Source organism: Xyrauchen texanus, chromosome 18 (assembly GCF_025860055.1).
Source record: "Xyrauchen texanus isolate HMW12.3.18 chromosome 18, RBS_HiC_50CHRs, whole genome shotgun sequence".
Lineage (NCBI taxonomy): Eukaryota > Metazoa > Chordata > Actinopteri > Cypriniformes > Catostomidae > Xyrauchen > Xyrauchen texanus.
Window position 1 is genome coordinate 26946666 of NC_068293.1, and position 19485 is coordinate 26966150.

The 19485-nt window shown below is 37.1% G+C and overlaps 2 protein-coding genes across 3 annotated transcripts in view; both read right to left on the minus strand.

The window, feature by feature from the left end:
• Nucleotides 1–16011, minus strand: part of ptpn4a (protein tyrosine phosphatase non-receptor type 4a) — a 72841-nt gene extending 56830 nt beyond the window's left edge. For both annotated transcript variants that reach the window (XM_052148949.1, XM_052148948.1), the window contains exon 1: nucleotides 15660–16011. In XM_052148949.1, the coding sequence (XP_052004909.1) occupies nucleotides 15660–15665 (6 nt within the window). In that variant the 5' untranslated portion in view covers nucleotides 15666–16011. The remainder of the gene's footprint in view (nucleotides 1–15659) is intronic.
• A 1713-nt stretch (nucleotides 16012–17724) lies between these two features.
• Nucleotides 17725–19382, minus strand: tmem177 (transmembrane protein 177). The gene is made up of 2 exons (XM_052148829.1): nucleotides 19323–19382; nucleotides 17725–19031 (listed from the first exon to the last, which is right to left on the minus strand). Exon 2 carries the CDS (start codon nucleotides 18998–19000, stop codon nucleotides 18068–18070), a length of 933 nt encoding a protein of 310 aa, XP_052004789.1. The 5' UTR covers nucleotides 19001–19031; nucleotides 19323–19382; the 3' UTR covers nucleotides 17725–18067.
• Between the last annotated feature and the right edge of the window lie 103 nt (nucleotides 19383–19485).

Here is a 19485-nt window from a genome sequence, read left to right on the forward strand (position 1 = left end):
TGACTACCACAGCAATCAATATCCTGTAAACGAATCTGGCTCACTTCATTAGAGGAAAGAATTACTCCCCTGGGCTGCAGACAGTAGACAAGTCTAGAGCACTTTAGTAATGGAGAATAAAGCTGAGAAGAAGGTTGGCTCAAGCAAGATGTTCTGTATTTATTATATGTCTCCAAGAAAAGGGACGCTCTGATCAATAGAAGCTGTGTGCACTAAATGGTCAGCTTGAGCCTTGGGCCCTTTGCAGGGATGTATTTCCTGCTGGAAACCCCACTACATTTCATTCCATTCATCTTGCTTAGGCTATGAATGACTCATGAGTCATGCATGTAACTCTGCCCAGAAGCCTGCATCAATAGATACATGGGATGACTCATCAAAAAGAGGCAAACTGGATTAGTTCACTGTAATAATGTGATTACAAAAATCATGTTGTGAAATAAAGAGGCTGTGGTAAATTACTGAAATGCACGGCTTTGAGTGACTTAATAAAACAGTGGTAACAGCAATGTGGTAACAGACACCAATACTCAATGAACATTATAATTGTTTATTAATAATAATCATAACCAAATCCTCAAGGAAACATAAGTTCTAGCAAGCAGCAAAATATTGGCATTTAGGCTTTGGTTCTGTGTAAATGAAATGACACATTAGAGCACCTTAAACTGTGCTGTTGTCAATGCACTATGCAAATATTAAGATGTCATCACTAATTACATGGCAGATCCAGAATATTCTATCAGTGCTTGTCTATACTACAGCCTCCATTTTGCCTCACTGTGAATGGGCGGGTCAAGTTTCTAAACACAGAATATGTGTTAATCCAAAGAATTCAGAAAGAGACATTTTTGAAGATTATTTTCAACACATTTGTTTTGGGCTGTAAAGGGTGTTTAGAAAGTTACAGTTTGTTTTCATATGCCACTGAGCTCTTTAATTACAAAAGGAAAATTTCCAATACCATAGATCATTTCTCATGATATAACTCATTTATAAAACCAAAGCCCCTTTAAAAGTGTCTGAATTCTTGATAGTGTTGAGTTTTTGGATGCAGAAATTGTTACTTTTATGTTAAAAAGTAATAAAATGGGACAAGCACATCTAGATCTGTCAACATGTCAAACTCTGATGAGAACTGAACTCACAGCAGAGCGACCACAATTATGTACCGACATCATTTAGAATTCCTGCTTAGCAAAAGGGCTCCCTCAGTCTAAAGTTAGAGAGGTTTAAGGTTACAGTGGCACTACTGAGCATGGCAAAGCAAACAAGAATAACTGCAGTTCCTTTAATATCACCTCCCTCTAAAAACATTTGAAACAATGTAGCAAAATGGGGGTGGGTCGAAAACATATCGGACAGTAGGACATTTTAAGGGAAATAATTTTAGGCACTATGACTTTAATTGTACAGTACCACATGCCCCAAGCCCCATTACATTCTAAACGTAGAGGACAATAAAATTCAGATTTTGTGAATTATTAACTAATCAAAATTAAATTTGTTCTGTTTAGGCAGTCATATGTGGATTGTTTGCTTAAATCAAAGCATGTCTGACTGCCTCACTGTTTTGTTGTTACGTGCATCATGTTACTAGAATAATATACCGTTATGCAACACGGTCTCATTTAAACGGTCCAGATGTCGTGTTTGAGCTCAATATTAATTTTGCAATATGTCAAACATCCTTAAAACACTAGCATTTTGGAGGAGTGTTTAGCACAGGTACATTCTACTACCATTTTCTTCAGTAAATGTAAAAATGTAGTTGTCAAATGCAAATTTAATTTCACTGTCTTTGAGCAATATAATGAACACTTGCATTGAAAAGTGGTCTTGCTTATTCAGAACACTTAAGTGTTTCAGATTAAATTCTGTACATTTTGAAGAAGTGTCAGAGGAATCACAAAGTATCTTGTGGTGTGATTAAATGGGTCACAAAAAGATTATCTTTCAATAATTCTATTAATTTGCTAGAGCATGACATTTGAAAATGATGATAAATGTAGCATAAAATATCAGCTGTAAATGAACACACAAACGCATCAAGCAAAGCTTACCTTAGAAGCAGCTGATATGAGCTAATTGTAAATGTCCATTGAAAATCAACCATGCACAAGCCATCCAATCAGACAGATTGTAAAATCAAAAGGGAAAACACAAAAAAGCACACATCCGTGCAGTGGAAATTTTCCAAAAAAGATCTTCCTCTTTCCTCCAAAACTTCACTCATTAATACTTAAAACATTTCATTCTCTCTTTGAAATGTGTCATGAGTCCTGCATTAAAAATGGAGGGAAAAAAACGAGGCCGTCTATTTTTGTCTGACTGAGCTTAGTTGCAGACATGCAAGAAAAGACTACAAAATGCAGTAGAGCTGAAACAATTAGTCAACGTTATCGACAATAAAAAAAATTTGTCGACAATTTTTTGTTGTCGAATAATCGTTTGATCTCATTTAACGTAACATGAGTTGAGATATGAAACTAATGATGCTGCACAAGAGCAGCACTGCAGTTTGCTCTTGACTGAGGAGAGGAAGGAGGAATGTACAGATACTTTTTCTCTTCCGATAAAATACGACACCAGTATAATCACTTTGGAATATCTTTACATTATTGTGTGGAACTAATTAGGTGTACTCTTTAATATGTAAAGAAACACAAACCTCTACACATTATTTCAATATAAATGTATAGCTTATAAAGAAACACTATACTGGATAATGTAGCAGCAAAATTCTTCAAGTCTTCAGTAGAAAAGAAACCAGTGTTTTATTTTTGCCTTTTTTTCCCCAAAATTGTTTCTACTTGTATCTGGAATTTAAAGGATTCAGATCTCATTTTTTTCAATGTAGTTGTAAGACATCAGTCCACTTTTCATTCACAGTTATTTTTTGGAATCCATTCAACTCATAAACAAATACTAATGATGATTTTGTCATTTTTGGAGCTTGACAGTAACGAAAATGACAAACACAGTGTTGGATTTGGATCGGGCTCGTTGGACCGATACCCAATCGGTTTAAAAGCTTCAGTATCGGTGCATACCTAGGAAGACAGCTTACAGTCCATGCTTGTGCAGGCTTGCTCCAGTTAGATTATAATGTGATGGCTCACTACAAAGTGAATCATAATACATGTGTGTTGCGGTGTGTATCTTTTCGTGAAGAAAACCGGTGATATGTAAGCTCTATTAAGAAGAGAGAGTTTGTTTTTTGAGAGTTAAAGATGGATCAATGTGAACCAAAAGGTGAGATACTTTTTTGATTTGTTGTTGTTTTGGCTTGCTTTCCAATATAAATATCTAAAACTCCTTTAAAACAATGTAGATTTACTTGAGCAACAAAACTGCAGAATATTTTTTTTTTATCTGAGAATTCTGAATATAATATGAAATATTTAAAAATATCTAAAAATCTTTAACAATATTTTTAAGTCGAGGTACAAGCTGAATAGTCTGTTAAGTGCTAATGATTAATCGTTGCAATAATCGAACGAATAGTCGAATTATCATTAGATTAGTCGATTATCAAAACAATCATTAGTTGCAGCCCTAAAATGCAGTAGGGATCATTTCAAGGTGGCATCCCATTTTTGAGCATAAATAAACCCCTATCAATCCTTTCTCCTGGGCCAGAAGTGACCTTCTAATCAAACTAACAACTAGTCTGACAAGTCTTTTTCAATACAATAATACAAGCAAGTTCAGCTCTGTGCTACATTTGACCATTAATTTATTTAAATTGACTAAAAAGAACTGAGATAAATGTATGGACATTTTGGCTCTTGCATTCTTTTTTTAAGCTTAAAGCTCCAACCTCCAAGATCAGTACATTACTCAAAATGCCATACAGGTTCGCAATGACATGAGGGTGAGTAAATTATTTGTTCATTTTGGGGTGAACTATGAATAACCTGATGGCAGGATAATACATAATTGCTAAGACAAAAACATTAAATTATCTCTCACTCTCACCACAATATTTATAATAAATGTCAAATATAAAGGTTTTATTTCCTGTCCATAGAGATGCAGTATATAGAAAGCTTGTTATAATCCCCTTTGCCCTTTAATTTTGGCACACTTGCCAAATAAATGTGACACTCTCATTTCCTCAGGGTTGAATAAGTGTTTGGTGACAACCGAAAGAAGCTACGCTGAGCTTTATAATAAACAGAATCTTATGATGTGGATATGCTAGTAAAGATTCTATTTAAAAAAATAAATAAATATTGAATGAAATCTCCCTCACCAAAACAACTGCAACTGCAAAAAATAAAATGTACTGTAGCGAAACACCTCTGATTGAATAAGTGATTCTGTGACAGATGGATTGTACACACAGCTGTGTTTTGCCTCAGTGATATCTTCTGTGATATCAGCTTAAACGCTGGATTGCCACATGAGCAGTCATTGCAACAGTGCTGACAGAATACTCTCCATTCATGATAGCACAGCCAGTCATCTGCCATGAATACCTTTTCAGTCAGGACATTTTTATTGGAAAGAACAAGCAGAGAAAACTTGTCAAAACAGCATATCCTGTAGGCATGTCTCCTTGTGACTCAGATCTGGGAAGGCAGGAGCACACTTAATTTGCCTGAATTCATCTGACCTGGCTGTCAGTAGAGGGTATGGTGCCTAGATGATGAGAAGTCAGATATAAATACTAAGTCTGATATACTATGTTGGTGATTAAAAGGAATACCTGAAATCCCCTGACAGACACCTCTCAGTGCAAGTATCACAATATAGAGAGTTTCTTATTTAATCACTACAAATATAGAAAAGTAGGTCCCAAATTGTTTAAAATACCAAATTGGTAAGTAACAAATTGTAAAAGCACAACTGAATTTACTGGAATTGCCACTCAGTGGTGAACTGAAACCAAATTCTGTCATTTCAAGAGAAATTGCACAATGATATTGAGGTTGAACAAAAGTGGATTTTGCTAATGCGGATAACAAATGTGGTGGAAAAGGCTTATAACGATTAATCGGCCAATAGCTTTTCAAATTAATTTATAGAATGTAAAATGAAAAAAAAAAACAACTAAAAAAACATTCTTAGTTTTTCCTTACTATATCAGGCACAGACATGGAGGCTTGCAAGGGTCCAAAATGAACACAATTCCAGAAGCAGTTCATTGTTCAACCAAAAACCCCAGAATAACCATACAACAAACTATAAATGAGACTTAACTATAAACTAGCCAGACACAACAGGGACTATTATTATGAAATGACAGAGACTTGACTCATTTACAATGCTCTATTTTAAACATTATCCAAATAAAAATTGTATAGCCTATATATATATATATATATATATATATATATATATATATATATATATATATATATATACACCAGATGAAAGGTTTTGTGTGTGTATATATATATATATTACCAGGAATAAGATTTCTTATCATTCACAAGATATGACATTAGACACATGATGTATGGACCGATGGAGCATGTTTCCATCCATATAATCAAAAACAGAATTTCTTTGCATGTCCTTGCTTCAATTTAGAACAATTTTGATAATCTAATCAAAATAACAAAATATGCATTGAATTGAGGATAAAAATATGTAAATTGTCACTGATGAAAGATTTCAATTCAGCAAATCCCCTTGAGTCAGTGAGCCCATTTGCACACCAGTACACTGCCTACTCTCAAAAATAATCTTGGTTCTTCTTTAAAAAAAAAAAAATCAGACCAAGTAAGAAATCCGCATTTACATGACTTTGTGAATTTACATGAATCATGTTAGAATCGGTTTTTAACCTCAAACTGCGAATAGGCATGCACATTGGGACAACATGTGCACATTGGATAAGCCAGTAAGAACGCCTGTCAGTACTTTCTCCAACATTGGACTGTGTAAAGGAAGAGCCTCTAACTTGGAAAAAAGTTTAATCTGACAGTACATGGTGCTAAGATGTCCTGAAACCTCCATTAAGTAGATTTTCCACTATCGGGCCAGTGCCATAAACTGGTCACCCGGGGTTAATAGCCTCGGACCACGAGCAGCAAGATCAAAATCATTCTGCATTTCCACCATCTGGACAAAAGGCCCGCAGCGTTGCCCTAAAACCCGACTTTAATATGACGCCCAGGTGCAAACGTCACACACCCTACCCATTTCACAAACCAAAACAAACTAGGGCAGTGCGATAAAACGATATCAATATTTATTGCGATAAAAAAAACTCCATGACATCGAAGATAAGCTTTTGAGTAATTTTCGATATTTAGCCTGCGTTCTACATCTAGACATGCATGTTGCTAAAAACACTAGCAGTTTGGCTCTCTTATCGTATGTTTCCACTGGCGCATAGCGAGCGAATGTGAGCGAGTGCTTTCAATTACTTCCTATGGAAGCAGAGCGTCAAGCTCGCAAGGTGGATTGTAAAATTGACAGCAGCGCGAGACAAGCGGTTCCCTAGAGTTGGGAGTGGCTTCGTGCGGATTTCTTCCACATCAGTGGAAACGCAGCCTCAGACTGTATAAAGTTGCTATTGCCCCCACTACGCAGGTCACCGCATTCCAGATCCGGCCCCCAGATTGATTCCATCTTGACTGCAAGACATCATGACGGTCCTCTTATCGCCTCTAGTGAGCACTGCGACAAAACAACAGTGCCGGTTACATCATATCTGATCTTTCTGCGCTGTATTCTTGAATATTTTCTCTAGCACAGAAACATGCTTCACTGATGCACTGTACTGGTCTGCACCCGCTTCCTCTTTTCCCCACATGTGCGTAAACATGAGGTGCGTGTTTCTTCTATGCCCCCATACTTGGATATCTGTATGTAAAGAAATATGAAAATAATTTATGTAAAAAAAGAAAAATACCTTCATTGTGATTCAAAATGTACAGATCATCTTGTAACATTTATATCCAACTGCACTCAATTGATAAACTCTATAAAATATTGTCATATTTTTATAGAAGATCCCTCAGACACAATGCATTGGCTGTGTCTGGGCCCCCAACCGAGTTTTTTAAAGACTATTTAGACTGTTTCTCTTATTTTTTTGGAAATTCAAAAAAATGTGTAATGTGCAAATGTGATTAAATATCATGATAAATATCGATATCGAATGATATGAAACAAATATTGCCATATCGCCCAGCCCTAAAACAAACACACATGTTATCTAGTTATCTAGAATTTCTAAGACGTTTATATTGTATGGAAACATTAGCTAGTTAGCAAGATAATTTAAATCTGCACTATGTATGATTTTTTGGTAAAAAATTTACAAATTGTCATTACTGATAGAGTACACAAACAAGCATTGTTCAAAACAAAGTCCTTACCTAACCCTGATTCACTAAGTTAAGCCTATAAGAAATTATATGCATTTTGAGCTGTCAGGTTAGATTTGCCGAGAAATCGCTGGCTTGTGACATACATCTTTATGTCAATAAATCATGTCCGTGAACATAGGAAAGAAGAGTCGGCTGTCTCGTTCCCATGTAAGCTAGGGCTGGGTGATATTTAAAAATAATTTTAACAAAAAAATTATGCTACCAAATGTGTGTTATCCTATTTGCGTGTGTTCCATATGACAGGCTTGTTCTGCATGCCTCTGAACAAACAGCCAATCAGACAAAAGCATTGACGGCTTATCTTTTGCCTGTTCTTAAAAATAAAATAAAGTGTATCTTCAAGCACATACAGCTTGACAGGAGCACATGACAGCATTTCTTGTCACGTGTCACTCTGAGATGTCTTACAGGTCACCCACCCGTTACGGGTAAATGAGCAAAATTACCCGTGAATGAAATAAATTTGGATGATGAGCTTGCGAACTGGATTCAGCATTGACACATTTTGCGGGTGCTAGTTTTGACACCCTGACCACTGTTTAATATATTTAGTGACTTCCCAGATCCATGGTTTTGTCATTTCTCGATATTGCCAATCATCGTCTGTTCGCAAACGGTATCGGGATCTTTACAAGACATTGTCAATATCCGATAACATTATCCTATTGCCCAACCCTAATGTAAACAGTAGTTGGCAGTAATGCACCAATGTTTTAATTTGCGAGTGGCCGTTTAAAAGAAGAAAGAAACTACAGTTCATTTCTACACACTCGCACTGTTCCGGACAGCATTGCAACAATCTAGATGGATGTTTATCTGTCATCTGATTGGCAAATTTGTTTACCTGCTTTAATGCTTGCTTGTATGAATCGAACATTATTCGTGTGTCTAGGGGAGTTACTGTGACATGTTTACTAATATTTAGGACTTCTGAAATTGACTGTTAACTGTTATATTGCATTTTTAAGCATATTATTATTATGTTTAATAAAGTATATTTTATCCCCATCATTATTGAATTCTCATTTTATGTTTTTAGTTTACTGTGTTATTGTGTGCATTAAAAGACATACTTTTTTAGTATTATGGTTCACTTTCATTATCAACCGAGGCTGTACAATATAATATAAAAATAATAAAGTCTTCCATTGAACTTGTATTGGCCATATCACGAGTAAAATGAAAAATGTAGTACAATACAAATATTAATAGTACATAAAACACTTGAAACATTATGCTAAAATATACTGGTAGTGATTGAGGTGATTGAGTCCCCTGTTCTTTATGTAAAAGTGTTTTGAGTTCAGTGTCAGAAAAGTGCTATAAGTGTAAAATTTATTAATTCAATATATGTGAATGAGTGTTGTTTATCTTCATCAAAACAAGTAATATTCAGTTTTAAATGTTTAATCGTATAACATTATCTTAACATGAAAATAGCATGTTATTACTCCAGCTCTGAATATCTGTAGTCATGATCACACACAGGTGATGTCCATGTAAGCTCAAATCATGAGATTCATCCGCCAGAAGAGCAGTGCCAAAACAAGAACCACATTTAGTGTTCTTCTGCAAGTTGCTTACAATTTTAAGTTTCAACCACAGATGTCACTAGAGAGAACTGTTAGACAATGCTAGACAGCCATGTTTATTATTTTGGTTGCTAGGAAACGGTCACACCTGTTATGCTAAAGGGAGTTTTGCAGTTTTGGTTGTTTAAACGTAATTTTCCAAGCATCTGGCAATGTAATTTCCCTATGGTCGGAGTTCAGAGAATTTAAGTAGGAATATCCCACATCCAACTTGAATGAAACAAGTGTCTCGCTATACTTCACCTTTGACCACACCTCAATCCCCAGTTGGCCTTCTTTGGCACAAGGGTAATCTGCGAGCCAAAGGCCATTGGCCCCGAATAAGGCCTGAGGAGGCATGATTAAGCCCTGGAAGTGACAGTGGGAATGCAGCTGGCCTTGGCACACACTAGCACACCTTAATTTGGCCTGACAGTGGAAACATGGCTAATGAGGGGCTTAAAAAGGTTATGAAAACCCAAAACACATTTTTTGAAACGTGAACAGATTTGGTTATTTTTTCGTTTTTTTGACCCATTTCATTCTTCCAGTAACAAAAAAAACAAAGTTGAAGCAACATCACAAATTAGGCAGGTTATGATTGGTAGGACAGCGTGTATATACATCACCAGATTCTGAGAGTTTTTCCACATTTTTAATAAGAAAGAAGGCTTCCAATCACAGTGCAGCCTCATGCATGAGCTGGCATTACAGCAACAGCAGGGAATTCAAACTCATGGACGCAATGAACAAGACTTCAACAGCACTCGAGGACAGGGTTGGAAGGGTTACTTTTTAAATGTATTCCACTACAGATTACAGAATACATGCTGTAAAATGTAATTTGTAACTTATTCTGTTAGATTACTCAAGGTCAGTAACGTAATCTAAATACTTTACATTACTTCTTCAGCACTGGTAGATTTTTTCACATGTTTTGACAATAAAATAACTGCCAGTACAGCAATACAAAATACACATGTTAAAAATACATTCTCTGAAAAATGTATGCAGTGTTGTTTCTAAAACAAGATAAATATAATTTATCTAATTGAGGATTTTTTTTATATTTTTATACAAAAATTATCAAAAATACGACTTATGTCCTCACATCAAAGGTCTTACGGGAAAAAAATTAATTATGATCCAACGTGAATTTTCTTGATAAAAAGATATGATCGTGCCTGGTAACTTGTGCATGTAAAATGGCTAGGAATAGCATTTTAGCTTAGCGTAAAGCTGACAATTTACACAAGGTTTATTTCTATTTCTTCTGCTCCAAACTTAATTCAAACTTACTTCTTTGCTCGTATGAATGTAACACATCATAAGAAAGTGTTTCACCACTGTTCAAATGCACTTTTGATCACATTATTTAAATGTGTAAATGTTTTCCATCTGAAAGGACTAAATATTAAATGAAACAAATGACAATAATATGCAAAGTAATCTCTTCAGTAATCAAAATACTTTTTGAATGTAACTGCATTCTAATGACCAATTATTTTAATTATAACTAGTGGAATAGTTACTTATATTTTTTATTTTAAATATGTAATCCTGTTACATGTGTTCCATTACTCCCAACACTACTCGGGGAACATACATGATTGAGGACTTTCACACTAAACACATTGTCAAATCGGAAAAGCGCCACAGTTCATCACCGGACCAGTGCAAGCATTTCATGGCTACAGTTGTGCTAGTCGTGCTCCAAACACGTAGTTTATGAGGAATCAAAATGGACTGACTAAATTGTTAATTAATACATTCTTAGTATTATGCATAATTTGTTTTTATAAAAATCAAAACAGCCAGATCAAACAGCAATGGCTTTAAACTTGAATTCCTTTATTCTGCCATGATTTGAATGTTGATAACATAAAAAAAGATTATTATTATTAATAAAGATTATTAAAGATGATTGTTATTGTGATGAGGAGAAGGGTGGGGCCAGGCTGTGACGATGCACGCCTGGCCCCCAATCAGGCGCTCGCTCTCGCTCTCGCTCTCTCTCTCTCTCTCTCTCTCTCTCTCTCAAACTGCCGCATCCCGCTGCACATATCCATATCCATATCCTTGGCTGATTAGCCCGATTGGGGGCGGGGCATACTTAGTTATGGCCCAGCCCCGCCCTCCTCCTCCTCATCACAGTTATGTTGAAAAGACTATTTTGAGCAGCCATTTCATTATTACAACCACTTCAGACCCTCTCTCCTGGTAAAGAGCAGAGCAAATGCAGATTACACACACACCAGTTTGATTGCACGACTAAGGGACATAAACGAGTGCAATGTTCGATTTTTCAAACTGTAAATCTGTAAATGTTAAGATAAAGCATTTAGGTTAAATTATGTGGCACTAACCAGTTTGTATTCTGCAGAAGCAGTGGGATGTGGTAAACAGGGCAGATGGTTTTCACAGCCTCATCAGGCAAACCCCAAACTAATTCCAAATCTAGGTACACGAATTGTGTTTATATATAATAATTTAAAACAAAAAGCTTCTCACTGTCCAAAGTTTTATTTAAGTCAATATTATCCATTGGGAGACACAACGCCAAATTAAGACTCTGGGATTCAGATGTATGTTTGAAGCATGGGAAAACCACACATTGAAAAATAAACAATGCCACATAAGGAGCAAACATCATAAACAGCAACATTTTGGAATCTTAAAGGGTACTGCGTGAAGGGGACGCCACTCAGAGAGACTAAATGGTTAATGTAATTGCAGACATAGGTCTATAAAAGTTTAAGCAAAAATAATGCACCAGCAGTATTTTGAAGCTTTAGTATCGCATTACTACAGTAGCATCAGTATACTGTGCAACCCTAGACTACAGTCCACTTCATAACACACCGAAGCAAGCATGTTTGTTTGTAGCATCAAGCAGCTGTGTATTCCAGGTGTATTTGTGGAGGCTGTTCTTAGACGGCTCCAATCACTTCTTCACGCAGTGCCTCTGATCATAAACACGATAAGTACGACGGCTTGTTCAAAACAGAAGACAGTGATGAAAACTGAAAACTCAAAGTCATGTCAATTCTATTTTTGATCTACTTTACATCAAGTTTCTAGGATTTACACCTATTGTTACCAGTTATATCATCATGACAATGGAGTTGAAATACTGGGCAACTTTACACACAGTAAGATTTTAGTGATTTGAGTAAATTTAGAGTCATGTTATGCTTGTCAAACCCATTTACGAGTATTCAATCGCATTGTCATGCAGGACTGTTTGCGGCACACACTGCGAAAGATAAAAATGTTTGATCTTTTCGTGGCTTCCATGTGTCATTGAGCGATCACAGGTGACTGTAATAAACTGATTAGTTCCCTTTAGAACTGTCTGCAATCACACCATATTTGTATACAAGTTCATAAGTTCTATTCATGGTTAAACTGTTTTATGGAGAAATTACACATTTTAACGAGATGCAAAAGCAATATTAACATAATATTTAGTATTCGGAGTAGAAGGGAACAACAACTTACATTGGTCAAATGTTTTGAATAATGATACAGAAAGCCGAACTCGGCAGTATCAATCCATCTATCTACCTACCTACCTACCTAACTAACTAACTATTTATCCATCCATTTTATCCATAGGTTCACGGGGTAAACTCGGCTGCATAAAAATGTAAAAGTGCACTTTCTTTCCCTTTAATCTTGCAACCTCCGCTCCGTGTCAGCTGCAAGAAGGTTCATGTAATAAGAGACGGGCACATTGGATATTTATATATCATGATAATCGATACTTATATTTTGTATTCGATGCACAACAATGTCTTTGATAGATCAAAAACGTATTATGCTCAAGTATTGTGTATTGTAAAAACAGTGTGTTGATGTTTAGTCTATCGACCGGTTCACTTTTTTATTGTATGTGCCTTACTGTACGCAATTTCTTTATAAAAATATGGATGAGTTGAAATTATTTTCTGTGACAATCAACACTATGCCAAAAACACTAGTCAATAGAGTTTTACTTGTATTAAACCCGAAAAGAATAAATATTTATTAATTATTGTGAAGTCTTAAAGCAGTGCTGTTTTTGATGGTAATGCCTGCTCTGTTCTCAATTTATTCTCAAAAGTTTGAACAAAAACTGACTTAATTCTTCACACTTCTGTCCCATGATTAAAATACAGCCCCAAACTATTTTGTTTAAATCTACACTCATAATGTGAGGTTCAGCCATCTCTGGTGTGTGTGTTTTTGGAAGTAGCTATTGACCCCTTCTGTTTTCCCTCTTCCTGCCCACAATACTCCTGTATTTCATGTACACACGACTGTGTGGCAACACACAGCTCCAAATCCATCATTAAGTTTGCTGATGATACGACAGTGGTAGGTCTGATCACTGACCATGACGAATCACCCTACAGAGAGAAGGTGCACAACCTTTCCCTCAACGTCAGCAAGACCAAGGAGCTTGTGGTGGACTTCAGGAGTACAAAGACCCATCACCATCAATGGAGCACCGGTGGAGAGAGTCAGCAGCTTCTAGTTCCTCAGTGTCCACATCACAGAGGAACTCACTTAGCCAGTCCACACTGAGGCCATTTTGAAAAAGGCTAATCAGCTCCACCTCTTCCTGAGACGACTGAGGAAGTTGGGAATGAACCAACACATCCTCACACGGTTCTATACCAGCACTGTAGAGAGCATCCTGACTGACTGCATTGCTGCCTGGTACGGCAACAGCACCACCTTAACTGCAAAGCCCTGCAAAGGGTGGTGCGAACTGCCAGACACATCAACGGAGGACATATATACCAGGTGGTGTGTGAAAAGAGCTCGGAGGATCAGAGACTCCAGCCACCTGAGCCAAGGGCTGCTCTCACTGCTACCATCAGGCAGGCGGTATCGCAGCATCAGGACCCACACCAGCCGACTCCAGCTTCTTCCCCCAAGCAATCAGACTTTTGAACTCTTGATCTCTCACGATCAGTATACATCAGCACTGCACTTTATTAATCTAACAATACTGGCAACTGACTATCAACTGTATTAGCCTGAATGTCAATGCAGCACAATACAACCTACAGTATATTTTATATATACTATTTTATTGTATACTGTGTATTGAGTTGTGGAATTATGTGTATATTAGATATGTAAATTGTGTTGTGTAATCTGATGTTAATGTAAATTGGCATGTCTCATCTCTATCATGACTGCCATGTTGCTCGGAACTGCACCCAAGACTTTCACCCACTGTTGCACTTGTGCATATGGTTGTGTGACAATAAAGTTATTTTTTTATTTTTTGTATTTATTTTATTTGATACCCACCCAGATATTTACATAAGTTTTTTTTTTTTTATTTGATACCCACACAGATATTTACATATGTTCCAGCCTATTTCAAGAGTCTGTTCTCAGTCAGAGGTGTGAAAATTGGGGCTCAACTAAGTGCGTTTCGTGACCCTTTAACTTACCATGGGGTGCACCCAGGAGCTCAGAGCTTACACCGCAATGTGCTTAGTAAGGCAATGCGTATACCCATATTGAGATGGGCAGGTGCTGCCATTTTCAACTGTCTGGCCACCTTCCTCCTGTTACCCCATTCCCACACACCAATTCAGCTCTACATAGCCTTGGCTCAGGTAAACAGAAATGCCAGCCAGGGCCCTTTTAGCAGGCCTTGCTTGCTTAATAGCTGACACCCTAAAATCATCAGAGCTGCACCTGCATAAAATCCACTCATAATGGGATACTCAACACAGGTCCTACAGAAACTGAATTTCTAAAAACTTGAAAGGCAGGTCATTCACCACAGAGTTCACAATAAGTAACTACAGTAGATGTACCATTTACACACCACAAATACTTCAAAATTTACCAGTGCATTAAGTCTTGTGTGGTCCATCTGTTATTCACTATATACACCATAGTCACATCAATTAATATTGTCACTCACTAATATTGTACACCACCTGGCATAAAGTGTCACCAAATGTTTACATTTACTGTTCTGTATATAGTTCTCGTGCATTGTGTGTTATGTTTTCCGTGCATATTCAGTATATACACAACATGTACAAATTTTTATATTGTTGTATATTGCGTATACATATGTCAGGTTCAGTATATGTATACAATATATATCTATCTATCTCCGTGAAGAGTAGTTTATTAAGACTGAATTCCAAACAGCTGGTTGTTGTGCCTCGTGTTTCACCTGTACTTGTGACGACAAAACGTCTGAGTCACATGTCTCGTCACACCAAGGTAAACCCAAAACTTTGACGTCATGGACATGTAAAAAAAAAAACTAATAAATGACTGACCACACAAACTCGCCATTGGCATTCAAAGCAGTGTTTGTTTTCACCACTGACCCGGATCATCAGTGTTTTGACTGTTAATGAGTGCAGTTAATATCTGAATAATCCACTCGAAAGAATTAAAGAGAGTAATCGCACATTAAAGCACCATTGTATTGGTTAAATATTGTCCTTATTGCATCAAAAGCTCGAGCAAATTCAAGTATGTCTGTCATGTCTTACTACACAGAAAGAGCAGGCTAAAGTTCAACCTCACACTAAAATGTGCACATAAAATGCAATATAATTTCCGCAGATACTTTCTTTCCTGGATTAATAATAGTGTAACAGGAAAAAAAAAATATGAAAATTGTTTTAGTCCATGTAACAAAGCTGTCACCCTTACAGAAAGTCCCCATCTGAAAACAAAAACAAAACGACACGCCTAATCTTACCGTCATAAACTGTTCCAGAGGTGTCCAGTTTTATAAGTAAATATGATTTCTTCAGAGACCCGAGTCAGAGCGAAAAGCCCCGCTCAGAGCAGTAGCAGCAGCAGCCTCATTCTGACCCACTCCTGCCCAGCACACACACACTCAACTCAACTGAACTGAACTCAACGGGGCCTCCGGGTTCCAATAATCCACACATAAACTCAATCCTTGAACCCCAATGAGCGACGACACTTTAAAATCCAGTGAATGGCTCACTAGGGCGATGGAAGAGGTCTCGCTGGAGAATAAAAACGCATATCCCACTCCGTATATCTGTTCATTGGGAAAGGTGACTTATTCAGCTTGTGTCCCCGTTGACGGCGCTGTTACATTGTAGCAGCGGCAAAAGCAACAGCAGTGCTGAGTGTTACATTGTAACATGTCGCGACATCTCTCCGCAGCGCCACTAGCGGTCAGGGGTGGCGTTACAATCTGGAGAGGCGGGCCATTTAAACCCATAAACACATGTCTGATTTAACCCAGACACATAGATAAGCTCTGGCTCAAGGTGCAGACCGTTTATATGGACTGTAGTGACATCTAGTGGCTAATTTATGCTAATCCTCACAATATTACGCGTTCTATTAAATCTCTACTGATAAATTGAGCTCCTAAAAGTAGCTGTGATTTTTATCAATGATCTGAAACTTTGTAAATCAACAGCATACCATAGATGTTAAACTCACAGTGTGATAAAAGTTTAAGACTAAAAAAGGAAAGCAAAAAAAAAAAAGAAAAGACCTATATATGATTTTTAACTGAAAATTAATTACACCTGTTTACTTGGAATGTTTTGAAGAGGAAATGTCAAGAGAGTCATAAGAGGCTAACACTGCAAAAAGCTATCCCTGGTCTACTGGAAACATAACTGAAGAATGAGTGTGAAGATCTAGTTTGAAATATCCACACCTGCCTGCCTCTTTGGCATCTGTCTGGCAGACTGTCATTTGCACAATGGTTCATAAGCTATCTACCATAAAAACGCTACCACAATAAATGTTATGTGTCGTAGATACTGCATTATGACCTTTGGTTATGAACTTTTCTCAATGCCTAGTACTCATTTTCCTATATTTTACATACTGTCAACACATCATCAGCATCTGTTGACTGCACAGCTAATCACATTTTTGTTTTGATACAAAATTTATTATTTGACCACATGTTTTAAAATTAATGATATATTTTTTCACTCAAACTCAACCATTTAGAAAGAATTTGTCTACAGTCAATTTTGCACACTTTTTCATGTTTTCAAAACTGTTAAGTTCAAACAGTAAAATAAATTTCATTAGAGAGCAATCATAATTAAAAAGTATTAAAAACCTACAACAGCTCATTTCTCTTTTAGCTGATGACCAGATGTTGTCACCATCTATGCAAAAGGGGTGACATTTGTTATGATTGCAATATTTAAATACTGTGTGTGTGAAAAAGCAGGCAGAATGAGGAAGAGTAGTGCAAATGTTGGATATGTATGACAGTTTAGATGAGGACTAGAGCTGTATTCATGCATGTATGCATACTGAATCATAACAAAATGTGCTATTTGTTGATGTAACATGCACTAGTGCATCCTGCACATATTGATTGCTGAAAAAAAAAGAAATTCAAGATGCTTGACAAAAAATAAACATTTAATTATATATATCATTTTACTAGTATTGTCAAGATCATTGTGCTGCTGTGCTGATTTTGAGACATGTATGAGGTTTTAGTGAATTTTGGAAGAAAAACCAATTGAAAAAACAATTCAAAGTTTTGAAAGATGTTACCAAAGTCTGTTTGCAGACAGGCACTCTCCATTCAATTTATATGGAATCAAATTTAAACTTATGATATGTAAGTGGCATTCGTACAATAGGTACAAATTCACACTAATCAACAACAGACATACCAGTGCCAAGAATTAATTGTAAAATATGAAGACATAAATGACCTCATCCTATTATAACAAAATATTAATAATGCCATAATAATTACAAAATAAAATAACATTTATGTACACCATACATAAATTGGTTCCTAGTGACTCTAATGTAGCTACAATGCACTCATGTGAAACATGAGATTGTTATTAACCTAAGAAGCCAATAACAATTTATTATCTCGAAAGGGACTTTGTCAAATATAGACTAGAACAGCATAGACATAATCTTGTAAATAATTTATTGATGAGAGACAAGACATTGGTGTGTTTTATCTTGAAAGCCCTCAAGTACAGGGTATAGTTTTATAACATGTTATAGCAACCACATCACAGTTAAACTCATTTCCTTTAAATACACGTACCCAATACAATTTTACATGGCAGACTCCAAGAGCCATTTCTTTACATATGGTTTTAGTTTAACTAAAATATATGGAGTTCACACATTCTCGTTTTTCAAAATATTTAAAATCCCATCTCGTCTAGATGTGTAAGGTGCGTGTCTGAGTTTCAGCACGTGACCAGGAAACAAGTTTCCACTGGGAGCGTACATCTCTTCACCTTTAGGTCCCATCAGAGTACGCAGGGTCTTGTTTCGTGTCAGGATTTTCTCATAGAACTCTATGCCACCCTTTGCATAGTCACTAGACAGGCATGCTGCACGGTGGTCTGAGTGGTAGTCCAACCACTGGCTGAGAGCATCAGAGGCCAGGATGTATGACACAACTCCCAAACCCAGAGCCACGACATTAACACCCACCCTGAGGATGATGGACCCAGCATGTAAGCCAAAGATTTGCTTGAGGGCTACGCTATATACACAAGCACCTGCCAGACACACAGGAGCCACTGCAGCATGCAAGACTGGACCCCCGTTCGCCAGTCTGGCCACTTCTCGGGCTATAGCAAACTTCTGCGCCTCCCGAGAGAACACCAGGGAATTTTTGAGAGCAGTGCCCGAGTCGCTGGCCCACTCCACTTCTTTGCCATTGATGAGTATTGTACGATTGGTGATGCCTGACGGTTCATCAGTGGTGCTGTTGAAGTTGGCAGGGATGCCAATCTGAGCTCCAGAGGGAAGCCAGGGTACACCCGCCCCTACCGGATGAAATCCAAAGGCGGCAAATGCACTGAAGTTATCAGGGGAGCTGACAGCAGAATCATTCAGCACCTCCTCAAAGACACTCTTAAGCTTCTCAGACAGGCTGGCTGGTTCTCCTTTGTGCCAGGCCTGGTACACTTTTCTGTATGTATGATCTGGGAAAACATGGTAGAATATGTTGGCAGAGAAGATGCCCCCACATCCAACCAGGAGCAGTGGTGTTCGATACTTTTGAATCAGTACAGAGATTCTCAGAAAGGGCGAAGCCATCGCTTCTTCTGCTGTTGTGCACAGGGCCAAACTGTCAAGACAAATGGCACAATGATATAATGACAGTTTTTTGCATTTAAAATCATTGCGGTCTTCAATCTCGTTGTTAATCTATAATAAAAATATAAATTACTTTACATGGTTTTATTAACTATCTAAAGCTATTTTTGAATTAGTATTAGCACTTGTCAAGAGGACTTGCTATCTTAACCTAGACATTTTCCATGTTAAAATGTAGATTTTAGAATCAGATCTAGATTTATTTTTCAAAGTCCTTAAAAAAACAGTCGGTAAAGTCCATAACAAACAAGCATTCTCTTACTTGCTAATTCGTGCTCATGTTCACAAGGACAGCACGCTATCCGTTATGGAAACACGTCTGCCGTAAAGTAAGAACACGTTGCGAACTTGCGACAGTTTTACGTCAGCATGAACGATTAGTGGATGGTATTTTATGTTATTAAAATAATGTTATATTTAATGTT